At 30.1% G+C, this 26,274-nt stretch overlaps 3 protein-coding genes across 4 annotated transcripts; 1 reads left to right on the plus strand and 2 right to left on the minus strand.

Moving 5' to 3' along the window:
- The first annotated feature begins 4,051 nt into the window (after nt 1–4,051).
- Nucleotides 4,052–6,780, plus strand: LOC113849329 (transcription factor DIVARICATA-like). The gene is made up of 2 exons (XM_027479170.1): nt 4,052–5,499; nt 5,882–6,780. Exons 1-2 carry the CDS (start codon nt 5,072–5,074, stop codon nt 6,399–6,401), a joined length of 948 nt encoding a protein of 315 aa, XP_027334971.1. The 5' UTR covers nt 4,052–5,071; the 3' UTR covers nt 6,402–6,780.
- A 6,350-nt stretch (nt 6,781–13,130) lies between these two features.
- LOC113849425 (beta-glucosidase BoGH3B-like) lies at nt 13,131–18,837 on the minus strand. Of its 2 annotated transcripts, none has more exons than XM_027479332.1 (9): nt 18,513–18,837; nt 17,766–17,970; nt 17,379–17,469; nt 16,721–16,866; nt 16,049–16,292; nt 15,687–15,791; nt 15,422–15,604; nt 14,158–14,359; nt 13,131–13,808 (listed from the first exon to the last, which is right to left on the minus strand). In XM_027479332.1, exons 1-9 carry the CDS (start codon nt 18,661–18,663, stop codon nt 13,330–13,332), a joined length of 1,806 nt encoding a protein of 601 aa, XP_027335133.1. In that variant the 5' UTR covers nt 18,664–18,837; the 3' UTR covers nt 13,131–13,329. The 2 variants fall into 2 exon arrangements, with proteins under 2 accessions (XP_027335133.1, XP_027335131.1); XM_027479330.1 differs by having other exon boundaries at nt 13,146–13,808; nt 17,766–18,024; nt 18,513–18,829.
- Nucleotides 18,838–20,495: 1,658 nt separating this feature from the next.
- On the minus strand, nt 20,496–25,091 carry LOC113851189. The gene is made up of 5 exons (XM_027481664.1): nt 23,710–25,091; nt 22,559–23,489; nt 21,540–21,941; nt 20,649–20,909; nt 20,496–20,561 (listed from the first exon to the last, which is right to left on the minus strand). Exons 1-5 carry the CDS (start codon nt 24,894–24,896, stop codon nt 20,496–20,498), a joined length of 2,847 nt encoding a protein of 948 aa, XP_027337465.1. The 5' UTR covers nt 24,897–25,091.
- Nucleotides 25,092–26,274: the final 1,183 nt, after the last annotated feature.

The raw sequence follows: 26,274 nt of genomic DNA on the forward strand, positions 1-26,274 counted from the left end.
ATAATATTTTTCTTAATAAACAATTATTTTAATTTTTTAGATTCTATAAAATAATTATTATTAAAATAAATAAACTAATACATTTAAATACAGCTCTTTAAGTTTTATTTAAACAATTTATTATAATATTAAATACAAAACTATATTTTAATTAATAAAAACATTAATAACTTTTAAAGAACATTATATAAGTTTTGTAAAAATAAAAAAACACATCCCTTCTATTTTGTCCAAATTCGGGGGAGGTCTTCATAGGAGGGGCCACTCACTTTACTTCCTCTCTTTAAAAAAGATAAATTAAAAAACATATTAATTTGTAACTTATTAATTAATTTAAATTTAATTTTTATGAAACGAGGGGTTTATTTTATAGAATAAATTAATAAGTTATAGTCTTTAATTATATGATCTATTATACGTATATACACATATAATTATTATTTTTTATTTTACGTTTTAAAATAAATTTAATACTTAATATCATTTTATTATGCTCTAAAATGGAGATCGAGGCATGATTAAATGGTAAAAAAATTAATTAATACTAAAAGAGTTAATATTTTTTTATCTAATTTAATTTAAATAATATCTAATCACTCGTTATTCGGATCGATTTCCATTAGTTAAAATAGTTGATATTTATTTGTAGGATAGCTTTCATCATATAATAAAAAGTATGACAGAGAAAAAAAGTTGTAAAACAATATGGACAAAAGAGAAATGCAAAATGCTGCTTTCGTCATTTTCCGTCTTTTAAAGCACAATTTGGGATTGTAGGGATCCATTTCCGACCACTTCAAATATCATATACACCTACTCGAATTTCCCTTAAATATAACTAAATTATTTATAATATTTTTAATTTAAGTTACATATAAAGATATTTTCTAAAATTCATACGTAAAATATAAAGACTAAACTTATCTCTACTGATCAGAGTTATATAAATATGATATTTCCATGTTTATCATTTATACACGTGCGAAATGCGAGCTACCAAGTTGGTCAACTTACACAAAATAAATGGTCAGATTTAAATTTGAACACAAACTCTACTAATTATAAAATTAACAGTAATAATTATTTAATGTATAAAAAATATAAAATATTCTTTAATTTAAAAAAGTAAAAGTTATTATTATAGATGCAAGGAAAATGACATTGGAGTATTGCAGAGGGGTAAAAATGGAAGTGAAAAGGAGAAGACGCGTTCTAAACAGTTGGTCACATCAGAAGGGGACCGTTTTGCCCTTTGCTCTTTGCTTTCCCAACCACATGCCGTGGAGCACTCCCTAACCTGATGCTGCGTGCGCTTCACGCTCCGCTCCCACTGTTCCACCGCAGACCGACACACTCTTCTCACGCGCTTCTTCGTCGATCCTGCTCATGCTGCACATGCTCTGTTTTGCTTTTTTAGGGGGAAAAAGTTAAAACAAATCTTCCATTATATTTGTTTTAAATCTTTTATCTTTCATTTTCATAAACCCTGAATTATATTTTTTAAGATGATCATAAATTATGTATTTTTATTTCATTTTATAAAATAATAAAAAATATTATTTATATATGTGTAAATAAAGTTTAAAAATAAAAAATAAGAGAGGCGGTGGTTGATTGATGATTATTATTAATATTTTAAAAATTTACTTAAATAAATACTATATATTATTTGAATAATATAAATATCTAAATTTAACAGTTACAGTAATATGAAGGTGTTTTACAGAATTTAAAGAGCGAGTGATGAGGTAATGATAAAAAGTTATGGAATGAAAGAAGGACACGTGTGAAGGTTGAGGAAGGGACCCACGTCCTAGAGATCCTAAAACCCATAATAATGCGGAAAGGTGGCGTTGGACCCACTTCCCCAGTCACACTTTTCTGTCCATCTCAACCGTTGCTTTGGCGGCTACCCCTTTTCCTATTACTCTTTTGCCCTTCAACTTTTCAGAATTTTATGATAAAATTTACCTTTCTTTATAAAAAAAAATACATTTTAAAAAATATTTGTCAAATTAGGATTTTTTTAAAACCATTTATCAATAAGTTTGAAGCTTTTTTCTTTTTTTTTTTCACGTCAGATATATCACACTTGCATGAACGATATTATTATTATTATTATTATTATTTTTTAATTAAGTATTGCATATTCGAGAGTGATATGAATTTGAGCATATCACACGTGTTTGATGATGAGCCACGTGACATGTTCAATCTAGTATAGTCACTTTTGAGGCAAAATTACTCTCTCTAGTCAAGAGGCAAAATAAGTATTGAAAATAAAATCATAATATGTGAAATTGATAAATATATTTTAAAATGTATTTTTTAGATCAAAATACCTAAAATTTAAGAGTGATTAAATGAAAAATTAAATAAGTATATCTTATATTATGATTTAAGAGTCCTATCCACTTATATTATCAACATATGTTAATCAGAAATGTGCTATTGTTGATCAGAAATTTGGATTCAAATTATCACAGTTTGTTAACAATTTAACTGACTAACTAATATAAATATATATTACGGAATTATTTTTCGAGTAATTTAATTCGTTTCCTAAATTAAATATATTAATAAAAAATATGAATTTGAAAATTAATTACAGAATTCGAGTTTCAAATCAGAATTTACCTTTTCATTCATAGCGTTATCAAATTAAAAAAATGTTTCAATAAGGTATGCTGGGTGCAATTTTAGACACCTTAGAAAATAAATAATTTAAAATTCCACTTTAACAATTATAAAAATTAACTTTCTAAAAATGCACCTTCAGAAGGAATAGATTACTAGCCTCTAATTAGACAGAGGGTGTTAAAGAATCGAAAATAATTTTTATTAAAAATATATTGAATTATATTAAATTAGTGAAAAAATATTATTAATATTTTTAATGTCTTAACTAATATACTAATAACAGTGATTAATATATATCGTGAATAAAATATGTAATGCATGAAAATAACGTAATTTTATAGTCAATTGGATCCAAATAAAAGTGATCACTGTATAAGGATTACTTACGTGTTTTTCCTAAGTCCTTGAACTTGTAAAAAGATTCCATAAAATAATGATTAAAGTCAACTTTTTCGCACAAGTTTAGTTGCATATTTAAATATATTAATAATAAAATTTCGTCTGATAGACATCATAAGAGCAATAAATTTATTATATTTTATTTTATTTTTAGTATTTTAAGAAAAGTATATTGTTTTTACAAAATATTTATAAAAAAAATTTAAATCATTTTATAAAATACATGTTTATAATTTTTTTGTTCTAACTATAATTTTTTACTCAAAAAATTAATTATAAAAATTGAATAAAATTATAATAATTTAGTATTAAATTTTAATATTACATACACATAATTTTTTTTTAAATTTTAATATATATATATATATACATATATATTAAAAATTAAAATTTTTCATTTTTTAAAAACATTGATTTTTAATAAATAAATAATATTATCCATTTACATATAATTTATATATTTTTTCTTAAATATTTTTAAAAAATATAAATTTTATTATTTTAATAACATCAAATATAAAATAAATGAAAAAATATTATTTTATTAGTCTTTATTGATCTCTATGTTTCATATTATTTTCTATGGCATTCTGTTCATCAAACGGCCCAAAGGAATTATACAAGACAATGTAGGTACCAATTCTTTTTCATGACACAATATAAGAATAAATTCTTATTTTTTGTAAATAAAATTTCGATTTAAAATTTCATTGACCAGCCACACAACTGAGCCTCCATCATCCATGACCAAAAATAACAATAGTTTTAAAAATTACTTTTAAATATTTTTCATTAAAAAAATATTTTTAGATGTTTAAATTCAACTCTTAAAAACTAAAATGAATAAAACTGTGATAACAATAAACAAAATCTGAGCAAATGAATAAAGTAATATTTTCAAGAATATGATGTATTTATAAATTATTAATTTCTTTATTATTATTTAAATAAAAAGTGCACAGAAGCAGGGGCCTCTATTATAATAAGAGGGAACTTTTTATTTAGTTTCAGGATCCACAAACACATAGCACCCAATCACAGCTCACCACCTTCATCCACTGTTTTTTGATTCTCTCTCTCCTTTGATGCCTCCTCTTTGAGTGGCAAACTTTGTTTTAAGATTCATTCCCTGAAGCTTGGTCACTTTGCTTTTTCAGCTTCCATATATTACCCTCTTTTCCATTTGGGGGCTCTTGTTGCTTTTCTTTTTGTGCTTAGTTTGTTTTCAATATTTCTTTCTCTGTTCTTTGTTGCTCTATAGCATCAAGAAAAGGGAATTTAAAAAAAGAGGGACTTTTTTAATAACAAGGTTTTCTTTTTCTCTTTCTCACTTCTTCTTCTTCTTCGGTACCTCATAAATTCTGAGTCTTTCTGCTATTTCCTAATTGGGTTTGCACATTCATTGTCTCTGGCTTCACCCCTTTTGCTTTTTCTTGGCTTCCAATTACTTTCCCAATTGGGCTAAGCTGAAGTTGAAGGTGCAGAAAGAGTTGCCAGATTTTTCTCTCTAAAAATTGTCAAGTTTTTTTTTTTTTTTTTGGATTTTTTTTTCTGGAATTTTGGTGTGTCTCAATTCCAGATTAGTATTTGAGAGGGAAGTTCATTGGATTTTAGATCTCACAAGTGGTTCTAGGGTTTTCTTTTTGGACCAATTAGGCAATAATCTTGAACCTCAATTTGGAGCATTCTCTTTGATTTTTTTACAAAGTGGGTCTTTTCTAGATTCCTGAGGAGCATGCTTCCTTTCCTACACATAAAAAAGGGTATTCTGATTCCTTTAAAAAATGCTTGTTGATTTATCCTTGATAATGTTGTGGTAAAACCTCCACCTCTGCTTCTCATTTATCTCTCCCTCTTTCTCTCTCTTGTTCTGAATCAACCCTGTTTCATATAAAGTTGTAATCTTTCAAGTGAAATCTTTGAGCCCACAAACACACACCCAAACCAAACCAAACCATCCTTAATTGCTCCAAACCTTCTTCTTCATGCTACCTTAGTTTTTGTTGTGTGTTTCTTGTGACTTTGGTGTGTGATGAAGTGGGAAATGGAAATCCTCCCTCCTCCGACCGCACCATATATTCACAACTCGAATTGGCTTCTTGATGATAACAGGAACAACACCAAATGGACCCCTGCAGAGAACAAGCTCTTTGAAAATGCTCTTGCAGTGTATGATAAGGACACCCCAGATCGGTGGCACAAAGTGACTGAGATGATACCTGGAAAAACAGTTTTGGATGTGATAAAGCACTACAAGGAATTGGAAGTTGATGTTTGTAACATAGAAGCTGGTTTGATCCCAATTCCTGGCTACACTACCACTTCACCCTTCACCTTAGATTGGGTGAACACTCCTGGCTATGATGGCTTCAAAGGACTCACTGCAAAGAGATCCTCCTCAGGTAGAGCTCCTGATCAGGAAAGGAAGAAAGGCGTGCCATGGACTGAAGAGGAACACAAGTAAGCTTGTTATTGGTTTTTGTTACTTTTGTTTTTAATTTCACATGTGTGTGTGTAAAACACTGTATGAAGATTTTACTATTTAGTTCTTGAAAATGTAAATCAGTTTGGAAAAAGTAGTGTTTTGTATATAAGGAAAGCAGGAATTAGTGGATGTAGTTAAGGTTGTGCTTTATGTAATGATATGAACCTAGGAGTAGTAACAAGCATTTTATCTGTTGTTATATAGTGTTAGATATTTTTCCTGTTGGTATTAAGGTCTTCTAGCTTTTCATGAGGTAGCTATGGATGGTTAGTTAAGTAAAATAAATTCATGTGGTATTTATTTTATCGAAGTTGTTGGGGGTTAAACTTGATTATGATTTATGAAAATTCTCCACAGATTGTTTCTACTGGGGCTGAAAAAGTATGGAAAAGGTGATTGGAGAAACATATCACGCAATTTTGTGATTACTCGAACTCCAACCCAAGTGGCAAGCCATGCTCAGAAATACTTCATCAGGCAACTTTCGGGGGGCAAAGACAAGAGGAGGGCAAGCATCCATGATATAACAACGGTTAATCTCGCGGAGACCACAAGAACTTCTCCTTCGGAAGACAACAAGAGATCCACTTCACCTCAGCATTCCATGATGGTCTCACACCAGCAGCCAAATCCTAGTGCCGCCTCGTCTGGAATGCATTTTCAATGGAGTAATCAGCCAAGTGCAGGAGTAGCTATGGCACTGAATCCAGCACATGAGCAAGTGTTCATGCCTCCTTATGGCCTCAACTCTTATGGATTTAAAGTGCAGGGTCAGAATCTGCACAGAAATTCTCTTCATGAGTCTTCTTACATAGGACCTCAGACCCAAAACATGGTTTTCCAAATGCATTCCTCCCAAAACTATTCCCATGCATGATGTGGTGGTGGTTGTATTGAATTATTGATGGCTAGAACCAGTATCTTTTGTTCACTACTCTAGTACAGTGTTTGTGCCTATGTGAATGAATACCTTACATTAGAATATTAGCTAGTTCTAGCCTTCTTGGTGTATTAACTTGAAGGAAGGTGTTGAAAATTTGTTTCTTCAACAACCTTAAACTTATGAATGGTGAACAAACAAGTACCAAAACTTGGGTTTTTCAATGTTTTTTAAGAATATTGGATTTTAAGGTAAGTTTAGAATGAAATGTTAACTTTAAAGTAAAAAGAGACACGTGCAATGGGAAGGCATTAATGTATGTGAAGGATCCTGTTAGTGGAATTGTATTTAAAGGTAAATAGCAAGAGTTTGAGAGATCCATAATCTGGTACCTTAGAAATGGTTCTTCCAAGATAAGATTAAGATGCACGAATATATTTTGTACAAAGTGAGATTCATGTGGATTAATTAATTATTTAATTAGAATAAATATAGACATATGGTACAATCGTGATTCATGTCGGATTAGATGGGTAATATATTCTTAACAAAAGGCTTTGGTCATGCACAATTGTATGGCCGTTTGTACACTGTACCCTAAGTAAGTCCAAAGAAAGCATCATAGTCGTTGTGATTCTTTATGTACGGATCTCACTTGTTAAACATTATTTTAAATGATTCACTGTTCTGCATATCTTGGCTCAAATCGTTGATCCCATTTATGGAGACAAACTAAGCCTTTTATTTTGCCAAAAATAATTTTTTCATTAATAATATGAGACGAGCAAAATTTGATAATTGAATTTTATGTGGATGATTACCAATAGAAATGATATCATAATTTTTAAGATGCTACTCTAGAAAATGCTTAAATTACAATCCCTTAAGAATTACACTATCTTTGTCGAAATGATGAAGTGCTCACAGTTTAGTTCATTTTAATGTAAGTAAAGTACTTAGTGGTGATAAACAACTTTGAGCAAGTATCTTGAAGACCTTTTTTTTATTTTGTATTTATATAACTTAGTGTTACAAATAATTTATTTTGAATATTTTATTATTGATTTTAAGAATTTTAAAGATTAAATAAAGTTTTAGATATCTTTTTTTTATCGGTTCTGAAACTTTAACCAAAATCATTATTTCATCTTACAAAGTTTCACAGTTGATAGTAGAAATTAAACTTAGTTGCCGATAATATTAAGAATCAAGTACCCCAAAAAAATTGTCCACATTAGAAAATAGATCAAGCGAGAATAAATTAACAAAGGAAGTGTAATTTTAAAATTGGAGGAATAATAGTGCAGTATAAGTTTCTTTGAAGAAAAGGGGAGTGTTGAGTGTAATATTTACTATGATTTAAAAAAGATTATGACTTTATGCGTTAATTTGACTTTTATGTATGATTTAATATACAGACCACATTAACTCATTTATATATACACACAAAAGGAGTTCCAGGATTCTCTTTTGGGTGAGAAAATTCATTGACCACATATTGCCTTTCTTTGAAAATGAGAAGGAAGAATCTTACCATACCCCTCCCCCAAAGAGTGCTTTGTGGACCTTATGATAATAATAAATAAATATCCAATGACACAAAGTAAGCATTGTGATCAATCATCTTTGACATGAAATAACTAATGAAGTTGCTAATACAGTGGGGTTATAGCTACCTTCTAATTAAGTTTAACTCTATATTATTATAAACTATTATGATGGTCAATTACCACTTATTCTGAATGATTAAACTTATAAAGTGAAGAGGATTCTTAAATATGTGCTCTCTCCCTCTCTAAATTGCACAAAGACACGCCTACAACCTTTCCTTGGAAGGAGAATCTATAAATTAATTACATCAGTGATTCACAACCTAGTAAATACAAAGCTAGCTGCAATAATTGAAATAGAAGCTATTATATGCATTTGATTAGAGATACAAATAATCACTCATAAGCTTTTCTTCATTGCAATAAGGCTATTTTGACCACATCTATACCACTTTCCACAAGCTTGGCATTGGGAAATAGTATATGCCAAGACAAATTCCTTGTGCACATTTCCACTGTTCCTTTGTTTTGGACCAATCTCAAATGTTTTTCAAATAGGTATGAGCATATATGCTACGCTTCAATTTGTGCATAATGCAAATTCATGTAGGTATGGACAAGTTTGTTGGCTTTCAAAGATATACATTTAGACAGAATAATAAAGTATTGTCTTTTTCTTTGGTCTATTAATGATAAAGTGTACACGACATATATTTCATTTTTTACAAAAGAAAGAATGGTTGAATATTAGACGTAAGAAGACAATTATGAATGTAAATTTTATTGGCAAAGTTATCATTTTCCGTCTTTTAAATTAAATTTTAATTTAATCCTCTATTTATTTTTTTAAAGATTCATTTAAGTCTTCTAAATTTTTCACATTGTAAGGTACGGCAAAAGTCAACGCACCAATCTAAAATTACTTTTTTAAGTGAAAACATAAAAAAGCCTAAATGCTGATTTAATTTGAATTGAATAAATTAATCCTGAATTATTGAATATAACTGAGATATGTGCGTAAATTAATCAAAATTACAAATTTATATTGGAAATTTTTAAAATGTGAGGATGATTTTTTAACTATAAAATAACTAGCTCTAATATTTTGATATTTGTGTACCTCAGGTCTCAAGACTTTCTAAATAAAATTTATTTCTCTAGTATATTTCTCTGCAATGAATACGAAAATGACAATACAAAGAAAAAAAGATGTGAACGCTTGAGTCCTATATAACTAGCATTGGGTTTTGAAACACTTAGATAAAAATAAAGAGTGATTGCAAATCCTCGCAGAGAGAGCAAATCTGAAATGGTCTCTAATTTTATTGGTTTGGGTGTGAAAAATTGTCAATTAACACCCAATTAACGTAGTTAAAGTTATGTAGTCATTATGAAGAATGTCTCGCAAAGTTCAAAGGTAACTACGACGAAAACATTAGAGCAAAAAATTTAATTAGAAAACACACAGAAAAAAAACTCTAAAAATGTTGGATGACTACGTTTATGGAATCACATGACGAGTTATAGCAGTTTTTTTGGGCACAACAATTCTACATGCATTAACCCAAACTTTCTTTTGAAGAAAAATGTGACCCTTTATAAAAAGTAGTACTTCACTTTTTGCTAACTTTATCGTCAATTATGCATAGAAATTCCAAAATTATTGATGCATTTTACAACGACCCTTGTCTTCCCTTGCAACTTGGCTAAGGATATAAAATCCGCGTAGTCTAATAAAACAACCACACCATGCATGGAGGTACAAGCCAAATGGTCCTGCTACTCGGTTTTGCTACAGTATATGACAAGACTAACCACCATCCTTTACAAAAGAAAACCCTTCTTTTTGCAAGTGGAATTCAAAAGCAAGTTGCCCACTTTATTCTTATTTCCATCAACACTTGCACTAGTTATGACCAATTTGATACAGTAATTCATTTTTTATTTTTTGTATAATGAGGAGTAAGCATCTAATTGAGTATGAACAATAACTAGTTAATTCAGTGGAGAAAATCCCTCAGTGACAGACATTACTACAAGCTAGTTAGCATATAATTTACATAGTTGGTTCTCCTTATTTTGCATCTAGGGAATCACAATAGGAAAAATTCTTAGGTGGATGTTATTTATCATATTCATATCAACATCTCACATTATAACAAAAATAAATATTATGCATTAAGGCTCTCTTCATTAAAAATAGAGTTTGTAAATCTCAACTTGAATTCAAATATTCATAAATTAATAAATATTTTTTCTACTAAAATTTTTGCTTATTCTTAGTCCTAAAAATTGATCTTCATGTTTTCGTTAAAAATATTTTTAACAGTGATTATTATTACTGGTTACTTACAAAAAGTTAATGCTGCATAAAGGATGGTTGAATCATAAATAATAAAAATAGTTTAAGGTCCCAACATTTTTTTTCCATATTTACAGAAAAATTTTGAAAAGAAAACACTATTTTTTGCGCAACCATAACACCGTTAAGGTATTATAATATAACCGTGTAATGTATTATATTATGTAGTTTATTAAACAAAAAATATATCAACAATGACAAACACAATGCCTAACTATTAATATATGACATTTTTTAGTCTCTTAACCATGTCATTCAACAATTAACAAGTGCTTTATGTACTTTTCAAAGATTAGTGCATTTTTAACATGGTCACAGATCATGCACACGTTAGGTATTAAATGGAGAGATTATGGCAGACCTTGCTTACCATAATCGAAAGTACTGTCCAAGGGTTTACGAGAAAGTGGGTAGGATTCTCTCTATGCTTTCATTGGCCCAGAATCTGAGAATGATAGTAGTTAAATGAGACTTGAAAAAGAATAGAGAAGGACGGAAAGCTGGTGCATCAAATCTCATTATCATTAGGTAATGCAATTGTATCTGAAAGATTTCATACCCTTGATGGGAATAAACCAGAATATTGGGCAACAAAGTAAATGATTAGAGATTATATAGACAAATAGATTGAAACGGTAAAGGACATGTCTTCTCAACAAGATTTTCAGATCTCTTGGGTTGAGAATAGAAAACTGAAATAGTAGGTCTGAAATTTCCAAGTCATGACATGGGACCCAAAACAAGCCAATTCTTATACTTTCATATATTCATGTTATTATGATCATCCTTAGAACTTTGGTGCATGCACATAATTAATCTTGTTCCATAGAACAAAACTCATGTCACGAGAAAAAATCATGTTTTAGCTTGAAGTTAAGTATAATTGATTTTGAGCTGTTGAATGTAATTGAGATATGCATATAAATTACTTTAAATTATATATATATATATATATTTTTTATTTGAATACGTGTTTTGGATTGAAAAGTGTAATGATTGATTTTCTAATTGGTAAAATGTATTAAAAGTAGTTAGCACACAAATTGTAGAGAGCAATCAAATTATATCATACTTATGCATGTTAGCTTGGGATAATAGATTGTTGCATTGATCTTGTCTGATGGGTATAGCTCTAAAAGACTAGGAACATCAAGATATGCGAATTTCGGATTGTATGAGTCAAAGAAACCTTGTACTTTGTTAATAAAATTGCATTGCAAATAAAATAAAAATGACAACGAAGAGTGTTAGGAATATATTCTCTAGTATATTCTTAATTATTAACTCAAATTTATTAAAAAACTATAAAAATACAAAAAAAAAAAAAACAATGCTTAAATTAAGAGTAAACAAGTAAAACTTACATAATTTTTTTATAATTTTTAATGAATTTTAATTAATAACTAAATGTTAAAAAAGAGAGTATTGTTAACCTTTCTCACAATAACTTTTATCAGAGACCACCAAGAACTAACAACTAAAATAGAAAAATGAATAATGGCATAAGAGAAAGACACAAAATTGCTAACTCTGCCACAGCGTTCCCATATATGGTTAGACATAGCAGGCAAATCTACTTCAAGAAAGGTAATCAATACCTTATAGAATGGTTAACTATTAGTACTCTACCCTCCGTAGTTATGCCATTTCTATGCCTAATCTTTGAAACATTTACAATAGAAATTATCAAACTATCTTAAAGCATATTATGTGTCACCACCATGGAAAAGGAAAAAGTGAAAGTATTTAGGTAAGAACAATATTTTTAACATCAATATATAAACAATGGACATCAACCACGTGTAAGTCACTATAATATTTTTCACCATTAAGCGGGGGAATGTGAATCTTTTTTAGACTTGACAATTCCTAAAAGTAAAGAGCTTCTAAAGAATCATATCTCACATGCTTTTGTTAAGAAGCAAAATAAAAATTTATATTTTGATGATAAAACTTATAGTAATGGATATGTGAGACTAACCCTCAATGGATCCGAAGTACTATTTCTGTTTCCAATTTTAAATGATGATGGTTTCATCATTTAAATGATGGTAGTTAAATGTTTCAAAATATTGATTTATTTGGAACAATTATTTATTTCATTTTCTGAAACTAATACAAACTAAGAAGAAAAAAATCCATATAAAATGCTGAAATTGAAAGACAAAGTAGACAGAAAATGGAAAACATTTTTCAGACTAAATGCTAAGGGTATTCAAAGTCAATACAAACTAAGAAGAAAACCAAAAAATTGTGTTATACTTTTTTAAGTCAAATATTGATTGATTCGGAACAATTATTAGTTTCATTTTCTCAAACTAACACAAGTCAAAACGTTGACATATTACATATATATATTTTTATTAAAAAACTCTGAATCTCATTTTTTTAACTTAACTTTATTTAATAGTATTTTAAATTTAAATTTTGAATCGTCTTTTCTTTTTTCTCTCAGAACTTTTGTTGTATGCTTAAAAATTGATTATATTGGACATGTTTTGATAATTATTTTGGATATCAAGGTAATAGTCCTGGATAAAATACTACTAATTACTCTAATTTGAACTTCAAAGTTATAATTCTGTTTTTTAAACAAAAATGAAAACAACTAATTCAATCCAAATGTAAATCTCATTGTTTAAGTTGGTTAATTCCCCCACACCACAAGCCAATCCAAATTAAACTGTGACACCTTTATCAAAGGCATCTGCAATGACATGACTCATTAGAGCAAATAAGGCAACCCTAATGCAGATGCCATATCATATGGGAACTGCTAATAAGGCAAATGCAACCTATAGGACTGTGAAGGGAGAAACTCGTTATGATATAATATGATATAGTAATTTTTATTAAATATATAAGCTTTACAATATTTTCTACCCATCTCACTTGAAACAGACCAAGTGATTAACTAAAATGGAAGCCAAGCATTATTCACAATCTGCATATATTAAGTTCTTGGCCTATCTTAGGGGTATTTTAGCACATATTCATGTAAAATTAAATTCTCCTACTTATATGTCAGCCCAAATCCAAGAGGAAATAAGGGTGCGCTTGAATTAATTCCATCAGTTGGCTGATCAAGCTGTTCAACTCTTCTGAACCAAGTCACTGGTAGTTTACCTTTGAAGTCATCAGTGCCAAAGATAACATCTGTGATTCCCTCTCCTTCACTTCCTGGCAACCAAGCAGCAACAAGAGCATCTATCTTTTCCAATAGCCATCGCTCTAACACTAAAGCTCTACCAGATATCAGAATAACTAGAGTAGGGATTTTGTCAGCAACTAAGCTTATAATATCAGCTCCATTGAAGGGTATTGTAAGCTCTGAATTGTCACCCAAGGTCTCAGCATATGGAGCTTCACCAACAGCTACAATTGCAAAGGAGAATTCATTATGTTCTATGGTGTCCTTTGATGGATACTTTTCATGTATAACTTCGGTATCAACTCCCACACTTGCCTTAACAGCATCCAAGATTGTTGTCCCTAATATGGTAGTTGTAAAACATAGAAACAACCATGATTAACAAAGGAAAATAAACAAAAAATAGGATAATGAATGAAAGAAACGGCATTAACATTAGGCATTGATATAAATAAATCGTTCTTTATAAATATTCATTTAAGACAAGGACTCAGAAAAATGATACATGAAACTTGGGAGGGAATGATCGACTCAAATGAATTTCCACTTATCAAATCAGAAAGAATTAGTGTACTTAAGAACACAAACAATATCAACAAAATACTTCACTACCATAGGGAGCAACAAAGTTTCACAGATTTTGAGAGTCAACAAACAACTTTGGAAAAGCAATAAAAAAGAATGGCTTACCAACTGTGATCCTCCCACTACATCCATACCAAGTTTTAGTCCAACCTCCACATTGATATCCAAGATCATCTGCATGAGTTCCTGCAACAAGGATTCTCTTAGCATTCCTGTTCAACGGAAGAAAAGGTTTGCTAAGATCTTTTCCATTTTTCAACAGAACCAAGGACTTCCGAACTGCTTCACGTGCTAGATCTCTGTGTGGCTTCAGAAATAATATAGTAAAACGAAGTTAAGCTTTTCAATAAGTCATGCATTATCATAACAAACAATTAATCAGAGAACATAGAAAAATTAGAATGCCAAAAAATAGTAAGTAATAATTACAATATAAATTTAAAAGAGTCAATTTTACTAATTTGTGTTTTCTATCAAGATCCCTTGACTGTATTCTAAGTTGGAGCATATGTTTCCTAGAACTGTCAGAAAAATATTATCTCCATCCCTTTATATAATTACCTTGAATATTTTGGGAGGGTTAACATATTTGCTAGATAAAATTCATTCTAAATTGAAATATGTTCAATGGCATATCGTAGGTTGTAAATGTTGCCAGAAAACTAAATAATGATCTATAAAATACTACCATTAATGTTTCCTTTGTCTTTCCATTTCTATATATTCTTTTTCATTTAATATTCCAGGATGGGAATGTTCTATAACCTCTAGTGTAGTGTTTTTTATTAACACCAAATGTATAATTTTTATAATGATGGGTCAAAAGAAAACATGAAGGAGAAGAATTAATTTTCAATTGCTTGCTTCAATTTATTTAAATACATGCACAGGTTAGCAAAATATTTTACACCAGTAGCTGTAATGATATTAATATTTTAAAATGAACCAAAGATCACTTAAAAAGTCAAAGACAAAAAAGGAAAACAGTCTTACTAAAAGTGTCATTCTTGAACACAGCAGTGTTTCCACACAAAGCAAAATACAATATGAAAAGGTGTAAGGCAAATCGAATCACTAACATACATATTTTTTTTCCATATATTAGGAGATTTTGTGAAGGTAATGAATATTTAAAATAAAAAATACAACTTCATCCACAAGAGACTAGAGAAATTATTTTTCTGATGATGCATAGGAAACTCTTAAAATTATAGGTAAAAAAATTACTGCAGAAAAAAAAAACCATGGGTAAAACCAAAAACTTTGATTATGATGTAACATTCTTGATCAGAAATAGAAATATGTGAAATGAAAACTTAGCGTAAACAATGGGAAAGAGAGATTCACCATGTGCTTAATTTTAGCTTACCTTGCAACCAACTATATCCAACAAAGATCTGTCACTTAAAGGAAATTCAAAAAGACCAGCAGCAAACTTTACTCTCAAAATTCGCTCAACGGCGTCATCAATTCTGCTTATTGGTACCTCCCCTGATTCAACTAGAGAAGTCAACTCTTCAATGAATATTTTGAATCTGAAAGCCACCATCACCTGCATATATTATGGAAAAGATGAAAACAGATTTGAAAAGCACACTATGATTAAAGATTCTTCTAACTAAAGATCTATATACCATATCAATTCCAGCATTGACGGCAGTGGAGATGCAGTACCGATAATCTGATCCATGAGGTTGGCAAAGTCGGTCAAGTCCCTCCCAATCAGAAATCACAAAACCCTATAGTAGCAATGGTCTAGGAGTAGATTAAAATCATGTTATAATCAAAACCAGAAACAAAAGAAAATGAAAAACAATTTCAGTTATTGTTGTCATATGTTATTACCACTTTCTTGAAAATTTCAAGGACCAATTGTTCTAAAAGCTTAAGTTGTTAAGTGGAGAAGGCTTGGGAATGATTTATGTATATATGGTGCCTCTTCATGCAATATTATTTTGGACTTATAAAATACAGACAAAGCACAAGCCTATTATACCTTAAAACCTAGCTTATCTTTCAAGATTTCAGTTAGAAGAAAATGGTCAGCATGGAGTTTGCGTCCATTCCAGCTAGAATACGATGCCATAATGGTTGAAACTCCCTGGGAAATGCAGTCTAAGTAAGGTGCCATATGGATTCTCTCTAGGTCTTGATAAGATAATATAGTATTTCCCTCATTCACACCTTTATGAGTACCTCCATCTCCAACAAAATGCTTGGCACAAGCAATAACATTGTTCCTGGAGTATAAATTAAACATAAGGCGGAAATATTGATAAGGAAAATATATGATCATTAATTTGGTAAACTTGTTTGAAAAATAATCATAAGTTTATACCATGTGCAGAATGAAGAAAGAGGACAATATACAAACTGGAAAATAGGTAAGAAAATATTAATAGCATGAAAACTTCAGGAAAATCATATTTTACAATTGAACAAAAGAAGAAAAGTTCGAAGGGAAAAAAGATCCTTTCCTAAAATATGAATTAGGGAAAAGTGAAATATACAGAAAATAAATGCAAATAAGAAAGAACAAAAAGGTGTAGTCATCCTGTCCACAAGTGTCAATAAAAACTGTTATTGGGACAGTAAGAGTTTTTTTTTTTTTTCAATATTTTTAAAAGAAAAAATCTTGTTAAAATTTATACAAATAACTTTTGTCTACCTTCCAGCTACAAAAGGGTATCCATGTTTATGTCCTTCTGGTAGCTGGCCCTGCAAACCTGAAACAATGGAAGTCATCTTTCTGACTATTTCAGTATCCTCACTGTAACACTCATAGCACCTTCCCCATCTAGGATCTTTGCAAACCTGTGTATTTAACCAAGGAAATTGGCATTTCTTTATTGTTTAGATGCAGAAACATCAATGGGAAAAATATGAAAGCTATATAATATGATCATCCTTCTTCTCCTGTTTGGAAAGGATATAAAAAAAAATATTTATATCTTTTCAGAAATGTATAATAATGCACCACCTCCAGTCTTTGAATGAATAAATTTTAAATCTGTAGAAATTAGAAATGGTGCAATCTACGAGAATTGTTTGAGAAGTCCAGGATTCTAGCAAAGTGTTGTCATTATCAAGCTACCAGTCAAGGGTTCACTGCTGAGTCTATACTTTGTTAACCGATGAACATCAAAGACTAATGAATAATGAGTCCAACCTGGGAAACAACTAAGTTTTCTTGCAAAAGTTCCAAAAATCTAGAAACTTGCACAAAATGGAGATCCAAGCAATTCTACATTGTAAAAGCGGCATGACCTATGTAGCTATTTGGCATAATTCATCCAAAGAATGACTAATCGATTGCAACACCTTACCGCTACACAAGGAGCGAAATTATAGTTCATTCCACTTGCTTTAACTTCAAGTGCCGTAGCAGCTCCAATTCTCCGAGCTAAATCTGCATCCCTACAAGCATGCCGCCAGTGAAAAGTAAGAATTTTTTTCTAACGGGAAAGAGGACTATATATCAATTCAAATGCCAATGAGATTCAGCATATCCAGCAAATTATTGCAGCACCATTTCTGATGAAGTTAGCATCTTTGTTTTTTTTTAGTACATTGCCCTCTCTTCCATACAAGAGAACTACATTTGAACTTCATAGTCTTACTACTTTGCCCTCCAAAGTCTAACCCCTTTCCACGGAAATAATATTAAGGTTTACTAATTGAGTTTAAAAGCACAGAAAAAAGTGACTACTAACCTAGTAGCTCCAAGGCCAACATTGTGAGGAAATATGGTAGCACCATAGACGCTGTTATTACCATGAACTGCATCAATCCCATAGATGAGAGGTATTCCCAGTCGCGATTGTAGAGCTAATTTTTGAAATCCATCCACCATATCAGCCCAATCAGATGACAGAGCATTTTCGAAAGGTGCACTGCCTCCAGCACTGAGTATGCTCCCTATAAAATGCACATATAATCGAACGCCAAAGAAGGGTCCAATCGAAAACAACACTAGCACACAGAGAGACATCAAAGTTCCCATTTTTAAGATACACTCTCAATTGAACTCCGCCCAAATCCATTTCAAATTCCAACAAGTTCCAATGGAGGCACAAATATACAGTGACATCAACGTGCCTATTTATAATGGAGACACAAACATACACAGACAAAAATTCCCATTTTATAATCCTTTCAATTTCCAAAAAGTTCAAAGCTTAAACAAAACGGAGGTACAAATATACACAGAGACATCAAAATTTCCCTTTTTAAGAGAGTCTCAATTGGGGTCCCTCAAAATCATTTCAACTTCCAAAATGTTCAAAGCTCAAACAAAATGGAAGCACACAGAGACATCAAAGTTCCAATCTTTAAGACACTCTCTCAAATGGGGTCCCTTAAATTCATTTCAAACTCCAAGTTCAAAGCCAGGAGAAAACTACAAAGTGGAAGAATCATATCTTAAGCTTGAACAAGAGAGAAAAAATGGGAAAAATTACCAATGGAGAGATCTCTAATGGCAGAAGGGGTAACAACAGTGCGCTCAATTTGAGCCATCTGAGCAATCTTCTCCTTGAGAGTCATCCGGTAAAGAAGGTCCTTCACACGAGCTTCAATGGGTTCATTGGGATTCTTGTATACACAAGTCATGGCTTCTTGGTGTGTGTAACACTTTGTAGACAACAAACGATGAACAAAACTCAATTTGGTGTCATTTTATCTTACAATCTTATAATATAATACAAAACAAATCGGAGGCAGTTCGATCCGATAGCCATTAGAAGTTTGAAGAACGGATAATAATATTAGCTAATGTGCTTCCTTCGGCTGTTACGCGACATTCTATGCTAGTTAGGTGTCACTTACTCCCAAAATTTTAAGCCTTATTTTTAAAAAAATTAATATTAACGATATTTTCATTTTTCCGTCAGATAATTGAAGTTTATTATTTTTGTGGTGTAAAAATGATTAAAGTAAATTTTAAATGTTTTAATAATATATACGTTAACATTGGTCGCTATAAAATTTTAACACTTACATTATTTAATAATTTTTAATATTTAATTATAATTATATATATCAAATTTCACATAATTTGAACATTAAATATATTATATAAAAAAATAATTACATGTTAAAATAAAACAAGGAGATAAAGCAACTATTTATTTTGTTTTAGTATAAAATTTTAAGAAATAATTTATTTAATAAAAATATTTTAAACTAAAAATTAAATTAATTAAACTTATAGTTTATAAAAAAATTGGTAAATAATATAAGTATTTAAATTTAAATGTCAACGAATTCTACCTTCCTCTCCCCCTCTCTTTGAATAGTGTTATTCTTATAATAAATTCTTACAATACTCTTTACCCATGTACTTTTTTTTATTCCTTTATTTTATTATTATTTTATAGAATTAATGGATATTTTTTATAAAATTTAAAATATTAATTTTAAAAAAATTCTATATAAACATTAAGTGTTAAAGAAAAAAAATTGAGAGAGTATTATTGATTTTATTTTATAATTTTTTCTCATGTAAAAACTATTGTAAAAATAATACTATTATTATCCAAAAATATTTAAGTCACTATCCACTCATGGCTTTGCATACGTGTGTGTGTGGGGGTGGGTGGGTGTGTGTGTGTTTTCATAGGCAGTCTCCAACTAAATACCCACATTGAGCTTTGTTCTCATTTATTACTATTTAAGGTTGGTCTTTTAATTTTTTTTCATAATTTATATTTTCCTTAAATATAATTTTAGTGTAATAAAGTAAATATATTTGTTATTTTAGAAGATAATCAAGGTTACTATTCTAAAAATATTTGTTATATTTTTTGTTTTAATATAAGTAAACTAAATATTTATTATGTTTGTAAGATTGTTAAATTATTTGAATTAAAGAAGATAATATAGTAAATCGGAGTATTTCCTTTAAAAAACAACTAACAAGTTTCTGCACATTGTACGTATATCTTACATTTTGAATTAAATTTTAGCATAAAAAATTAAAAGAAATAATAGATATTTGTATTTTTAATCTTAAATATTTTATTAAATAAAAAATAAAAGAGATAAGCGTAAAAATTGAAATAAATTAAGAAAATAAAATGTTTCAATCAAGACACGTCATTTTATAATATGATCTATCAAAATTTAAAATTTAAATACAAATTCAAATTATGATTATTTAATGTTATAATAATCTTAAAATTCAATATATCTAAGACTCCATGCCATGGGAAAAGAAAAATAAATATGGAATTTTACTTTTGTGTTGTATATCATTGGCAAAGCCCTATCCTATTCATAAAGGTGACTAAGATAAATAAGGAAATATTGAAAATTACAATCAATTAGCATCACTAATATTTTCTAGTATCTCTAAGATATGGTATTGCAATTAATCAAATATATCGTAACATGTATCTTTGGCGCAAACCATTGGATGAGTGAACTTTTGTTGCGGCAAGTTCTCATGAATTATTACTACTTGATGGTTTGTCATTTTTATCATCTTCAATCAGCTCCATAGATGACACCTGTTCAAATGTACAATGCAAGTGTGTTATTTAATCTAATACAATACATTATAAACCAATATATCAGTTTTAGAGAAAAGATGTTACTTTATCATTCACTAAATCTCTTGATTTCTCATTCACTAAATCTCTTGATTTCTCATTCATGTCTTCCAAAGTTGGTATCTCATTTTTTGGTATAGTGGATTCTGTTGTAGCCTCTTGTTTGTGAGGGTGGTTAGAATTGTCTTCACTGTTCTCATCATTCTTTAACTTCTCTTTCTCTTCATTAATGCAGACTTCTTCACCATTTATATTGTCAAAGATATTTGATTCTGGAGTAGAATTCTCTGGCAGATTAGTCTGCTCCTGGTCAATGTCATACATAGAGTGCAAATTCAGGCTTGCAGTTTTCTTTTTCATTTGAAAAAGAAGACTTAAGAGTTTGTTTCATTTTTTTGTGTGCACCAAAGATATTCTTAGCCTATAACTAAAGAATATTATTCCTTTTAAAGAGACTCCCAACAAAATTTATTTTCATACACGTTATTAGAAATCAAACTCTGGTCAATATGCTAACATTTGTGGATAGAAATGTTTAGTTTTATTATTTTTTTATTTCCTTGCTTACTTTTGCAAATAATTATAAAATTTTACTTTTGTATTTTCTTCGTTTCCTCTTTCAAGAAAATAAAATAAGTAGTAATATTTTGAAATTATTTTTTAGAAAAAAAAATTAAAAACATCTTTATAAAACAAGTAGGCCCTTAGTTACACACATGATTAATAGAAGTTATAAGTTCCTTTATAATTCATTTTTTGTGAATATGATAATTAGATAGATATTATTATTGTTAAGATATGAAGTAAAACTAATAATATATAACCTCGCCAATGTGGCCTTCAGTGATGGAAGTAATCATGTTCTCCACTTATATTGAAATTTTGATATATGCAATTGATTTGTTAAGTTTATATATTATATCCTAGAATACATACCTGAGAATGATTGAAGTCAACATTATGAGATTCATCAATTGTATCATCCATCAATGGCTGAATAGTTTGATGCATGGTATCAGATAGACTTTCACTATTTAAAGTTTCTTGGTCCATACTCTCCATGATAGATTGCTGAGAATCTATATGCATGTGTTGATCAATAGGTGATGATGGAACTTCATCTGCTATGGTCTTCTCAGGCAACACAGACCTTGGTGATGATAAATTTGAGAAGATAGAGGCGTCATCAATTGATTCTTGCCTCACTACTAATGTGCTAGGAGGATCTTCATTACTTCTTGAGTTCTCAATGTTATCTTGTTCTGTGCCTTCTGAGTTATTCACTTCATTGATAACTTGTGCCTCAGTTATCACACTCTCTGGCAAGTTGCACCTTTCCTATTGAACAACAAAAATTCTACAAATGAGAGCAATATTCTTATCCTTCCCTGATGACCTTCTATTGAAGGAAGCAACAAGAAAAATGCAGTGATTGATTCTTATGTAGAGTGACATACTTTGTTCTTGTTTGAATTCACAAATAACAAATTCATCTATGTTGCATGAGCACCCAGTACATATATGGGTACGGAATAAGACAATTTTTAAAAATTAAAGATATAGGTACATTAGTAGATTGTTGTAAAAATATATATGATAAAAAAAATTTAACAAACTCATGTCACCCACAATTTATAAGTAAGGATGAATGATTTAATTAAAAAAAAAATATGAGAAAATTGAAAGAAAAGTATAATCTATACATTTTCAAGAAAAATTGTAATTTTTTTTAGATGAAAATTGGTCTAACTGGTAGTTAATGTATAATTAGCTATATCTTAAATTATATTTAATCTCGTTAAGGTCTTATTTATGTTGCATGTAATTATTTTAAAATAATTTAATCTTAATAAGTATTCAAGTGTTCTCAACGTGCACCAGTACATTTGGCAAAATACATGCTTTAGAGAATTTCATTAACAATTTTAATACATAATAGCACCAGAATGACTCACCTGTGGTCTTTCTGAGAGTGTTTCATTAGGCAACTGATCCAAAACATGAGAAGCATTGGAAGATTGGGGTGCTTCAGTTTCCTCCATGGAATTTTTCACAAAACCAAAGATGTTATGATCACTATTTATTGCATAAGTTGGAGTATCTTCAGGCACATCAGATTTTGAGGACAAAGAGCTCACATCAGCAACATTTTCTTCATCTATTTGTCTAAGAGCAATAGGTGAAACAACACCTTTTGAGATGTTGTTCACGTCTGCATTATCCTCCTCATTTTTAGCTTCTTGTGGTTCTCTTCCACCATGGAAAGAGGTTCCCCACAAATCTTCACTACCAGAACTAACACCTTTATCAATGTCACCATCATATAGTATAGAGTCTCTATCAGGTGATGAACTAGTCTCAGCATTCTCATCAACTGTTGATGCTGGTGAACCAATTTCAGAAACCTCCACTTGTAAATCAGAAGCTATGGAATATGTTGGAGTGTGGCAAAGTCTTCTGTCGGTTAAAAACATATTTTCTTGTCTCTTATCAACTATAGATGTGACAGTGTCATATATAGAGTCATTTATAGTAGTAGTACTAGTTGTAGCAGTATTAGATATTGGTAAATTGAGAAGCCGCTTGTGAGGCTTAGGAAAACTTGGCCCTAGCCCTTGTTGTTCTGAAGCTTTATCTGTTTCAATATTTGAGATGTTTGGAACTAAGTTTGGCTCACTTACCTGATCTGACATGAATTTTGTTTCATGATCATTCTCCATTTTCTCTTCTTTTATGTTAACCATATCTGTTTTACATTTTTCATCCTCTTCATGTGTTGTTCCCTCTCCCTTTCTCAGTGGATCAGATGGTTGAAGTCCACTTTCACTATTTTCATTGTAGATCAACTGGTCAATTAGCCAATCATGATTTCCCTTATCTGCATGACTAAAATGCATTTAGTTCATAATCAACTTTTACCATAATTTCTCATTTTGTTGGATAAACAACGTAATAAATACATTTTTCAAAATATTTATCATATGTGAGCTTATATTATAAGCTTAAGTGTGAAACCTTTGAAATAAGATAAAAATAGCTTATAATAATATGTCATAAACCCTTTTTTATAAGTCCAAATAAGCCTCATATAAACTCTTTTAGATACCCCTTAGTCAGAGAGAGAGAGAGGAAGGTGAAAAAGGATAAGAAGAAAATGTGGCTGTCACCTGAAGGCCCTCTGAATCTTGAGTATGCAAGCCTGTCTGAATATTTCCTCCCTTGATGAATGTCAGATGGCAAAAGGTGGCCTAAACTGAAGCTTTCATGTCTACAGAATGGCACATCCTTTTGATGAGAAGAAAAATCTTGAAGGAAATGATCTCCTGTGAAGTTAGGCTTCTCCTCAGAAGGATCATAGGGGAAGTCATATGGGCTTCTTGGCATAAGAGAAGGGGCAGAACCAGGCATTTCTAAGTCATCTTCAAAGTCCTTTGAAGGATCAAAAGGATTGGTTTTTGAAGTAAGCACTGGTGCAATTGGTGTTTTATCATTTAGGCTATTCTCTAGTTGCATCTTAACTTGTTTTCTTGCTTTTCTTCTTGCTATTAGACTCTCCAACCTTTTGTTTCTTTCCATCTCTGAAATCCCAAGATTCATAAGGTTTTTCTGATCATCTTCTGTCCATTCTATAGCCTTATTTCTATCCTCTTTTCCTTCTTCCTCATCATCATCATTTTCTATCTCTACATCACCGCATTCCACCAAGTCAACCATTGAAGGTTCAGATCTTAAGGTTTGCCTTCTAGGAACTTGAACTTTTTTGGTTGAAAAACCATAATCCAAAGAGCTTTCTCCCTTCTCAAAAGATCTAGCTTCTTTGTTCCGTGTGTTTCTTTTAGTGAACTCATTAATAAAAACTGCTGACAAATCCTTGGCCTTTTCTTCCAAACCACCATATACATCCCATTTTTTGTCACTGAAATTTCTCCTTCTACTTGTGGCATTATGTGATGGATACTTATAAAGCAGTTCATGTCTCCTATTATTTGCTTTCTTTGGATCTTGTGGTTCAACAACTTTTTGCTCTCCCTTTACTTCCTCCCTTTTGACATATTTGAGCTGAGTTTGCTCAGAACTCCAAAAGATTCTTATAAATATAATAACACATACAAGAAAAGGGGACATGTAAACCAAGAAGTGGTAAATATAAGAAAGAAATATATATAGGATTAAACAAACTAACAAGGCACCTGAAACCAATGGATGCCTTTGTAGAAATGTATAACTAGACTTGGTTGAATCGTTAACAGCTCTAAATAAACGAAAAAGAGTATCCTTTACATTCAAACCCATCTTTGTCTCTTTGAATGTTTGTCCAAATGTAGATGCTTTCTAGTTTGTGGATGAATGAATGTAATTATCACAAGTCACAACCCAACAATGGACACTCAAATTGTACCCATTTTATTCATCATTGAATTCAAGCAAGTAACCATAATCATCACAGTAATAGGTAACTTGTTTGTTACAAACCCCCCATTGAAGAAATATTCTAAGGAAAAGAAAAAATGTGAATATTGAGCATTGGCTTAGGATAGGAAGTTGTTATGTAACTGGCGTTTTAGCTGAAGAACAAATTAGGAGAACAATTGTAGATAACTAATGTACAACATTGAATTTGATAAGGTTCATAGATTCCATTCAGAAAATTGAAAAACTAAAAGAGTAATAGAGAGAAACAAGGTCAACTAGCCCCTAAATGGTGGTCAACAATCAACAATGACAGTTTGATTTTCCCTAACAAATGGTTAGCCGTTTAAAGTTTATTTTGTCTTTTTCAAGGAAATTTATTGTTTGGCTCAAAATTTTATAGATCCTCTTGTTTAGGAGTTTACTATATATAAATGGAAAAATTGGATCCAAAAAAGGGGGAAGTGAAAAATCAGTTTCATGAGTCTTATAATGCAATCATGCTGTAAATTATTTATAGCATGTTTGGATTGATTTTTCTTAAAAATTGTTATAAGAAATCTCTCATTAAGATGTTAATTATAAATGGCTTCAAATATAAATTAAGTTGATACAAATACCACTTTATTCTACTAAAAAGCGAGCTAACTAGATAAAAATGTATCTTATTGAACAAATTAGCTTCTTGGCTGTCACAAAAACGTTAAAAATAGTAGTTGGAAAATTGCTTGTTATTGGTAAAACAGTGTTTCATTCCCCCATCGTGGCTGAAGTTATAACAAGTGCAGTGACATATTTTGAATAAAAAAATTTTAGAGGCAAAGAAATTTACAAATAAATTTTATTTACACAAGGAGTTAATATTAAAATAACATTAATAATTTATTTGGATAAGAGAAAAATAAAAATGAAAAACTATGAATAATAATGCATTTTCTTCTATTTGATTAAAGAAAAAGAAAGGAAAATATGATTAAAGAAAATTTCTTCAATATTTTATTTTCCTATGTAATTAATAGAAGGTAAGGAGGTTTGGAAATTTTTTAAATAAGCAATCAAGTGTTAAAAATGTAAAAATAAAACGGTTTTAGTCTTTAAAAATTACAAAGTGTAGGTGATATTAATCTTGTCAACCACTAATGTATTTTATTAAAAATAACTAAGTAGAGTTGTGGTTATTAATTTTTAAAAATTGATGTGAATTTTTTATATTATTATGTTCTAATATGATTGATCTACACTAAAGTTATGTAAAATGTAA

The sequence above is a fragment of the Abrus precatorius genome, unplaced genomic scaffold, assembly GCF_003935025.1.
Source record: "Abrus precatorius isolate BTA unplaced genomic scaffold, Abrus_2018 Scaffold9, whole genome shotgun sequence".
Lineage (NCBI taxonomy): Eukaryota > Viridiplantae > Streptophyta > Magnoliopsida > Fabales > Fabaceae > Abrus > Abrus precatorius.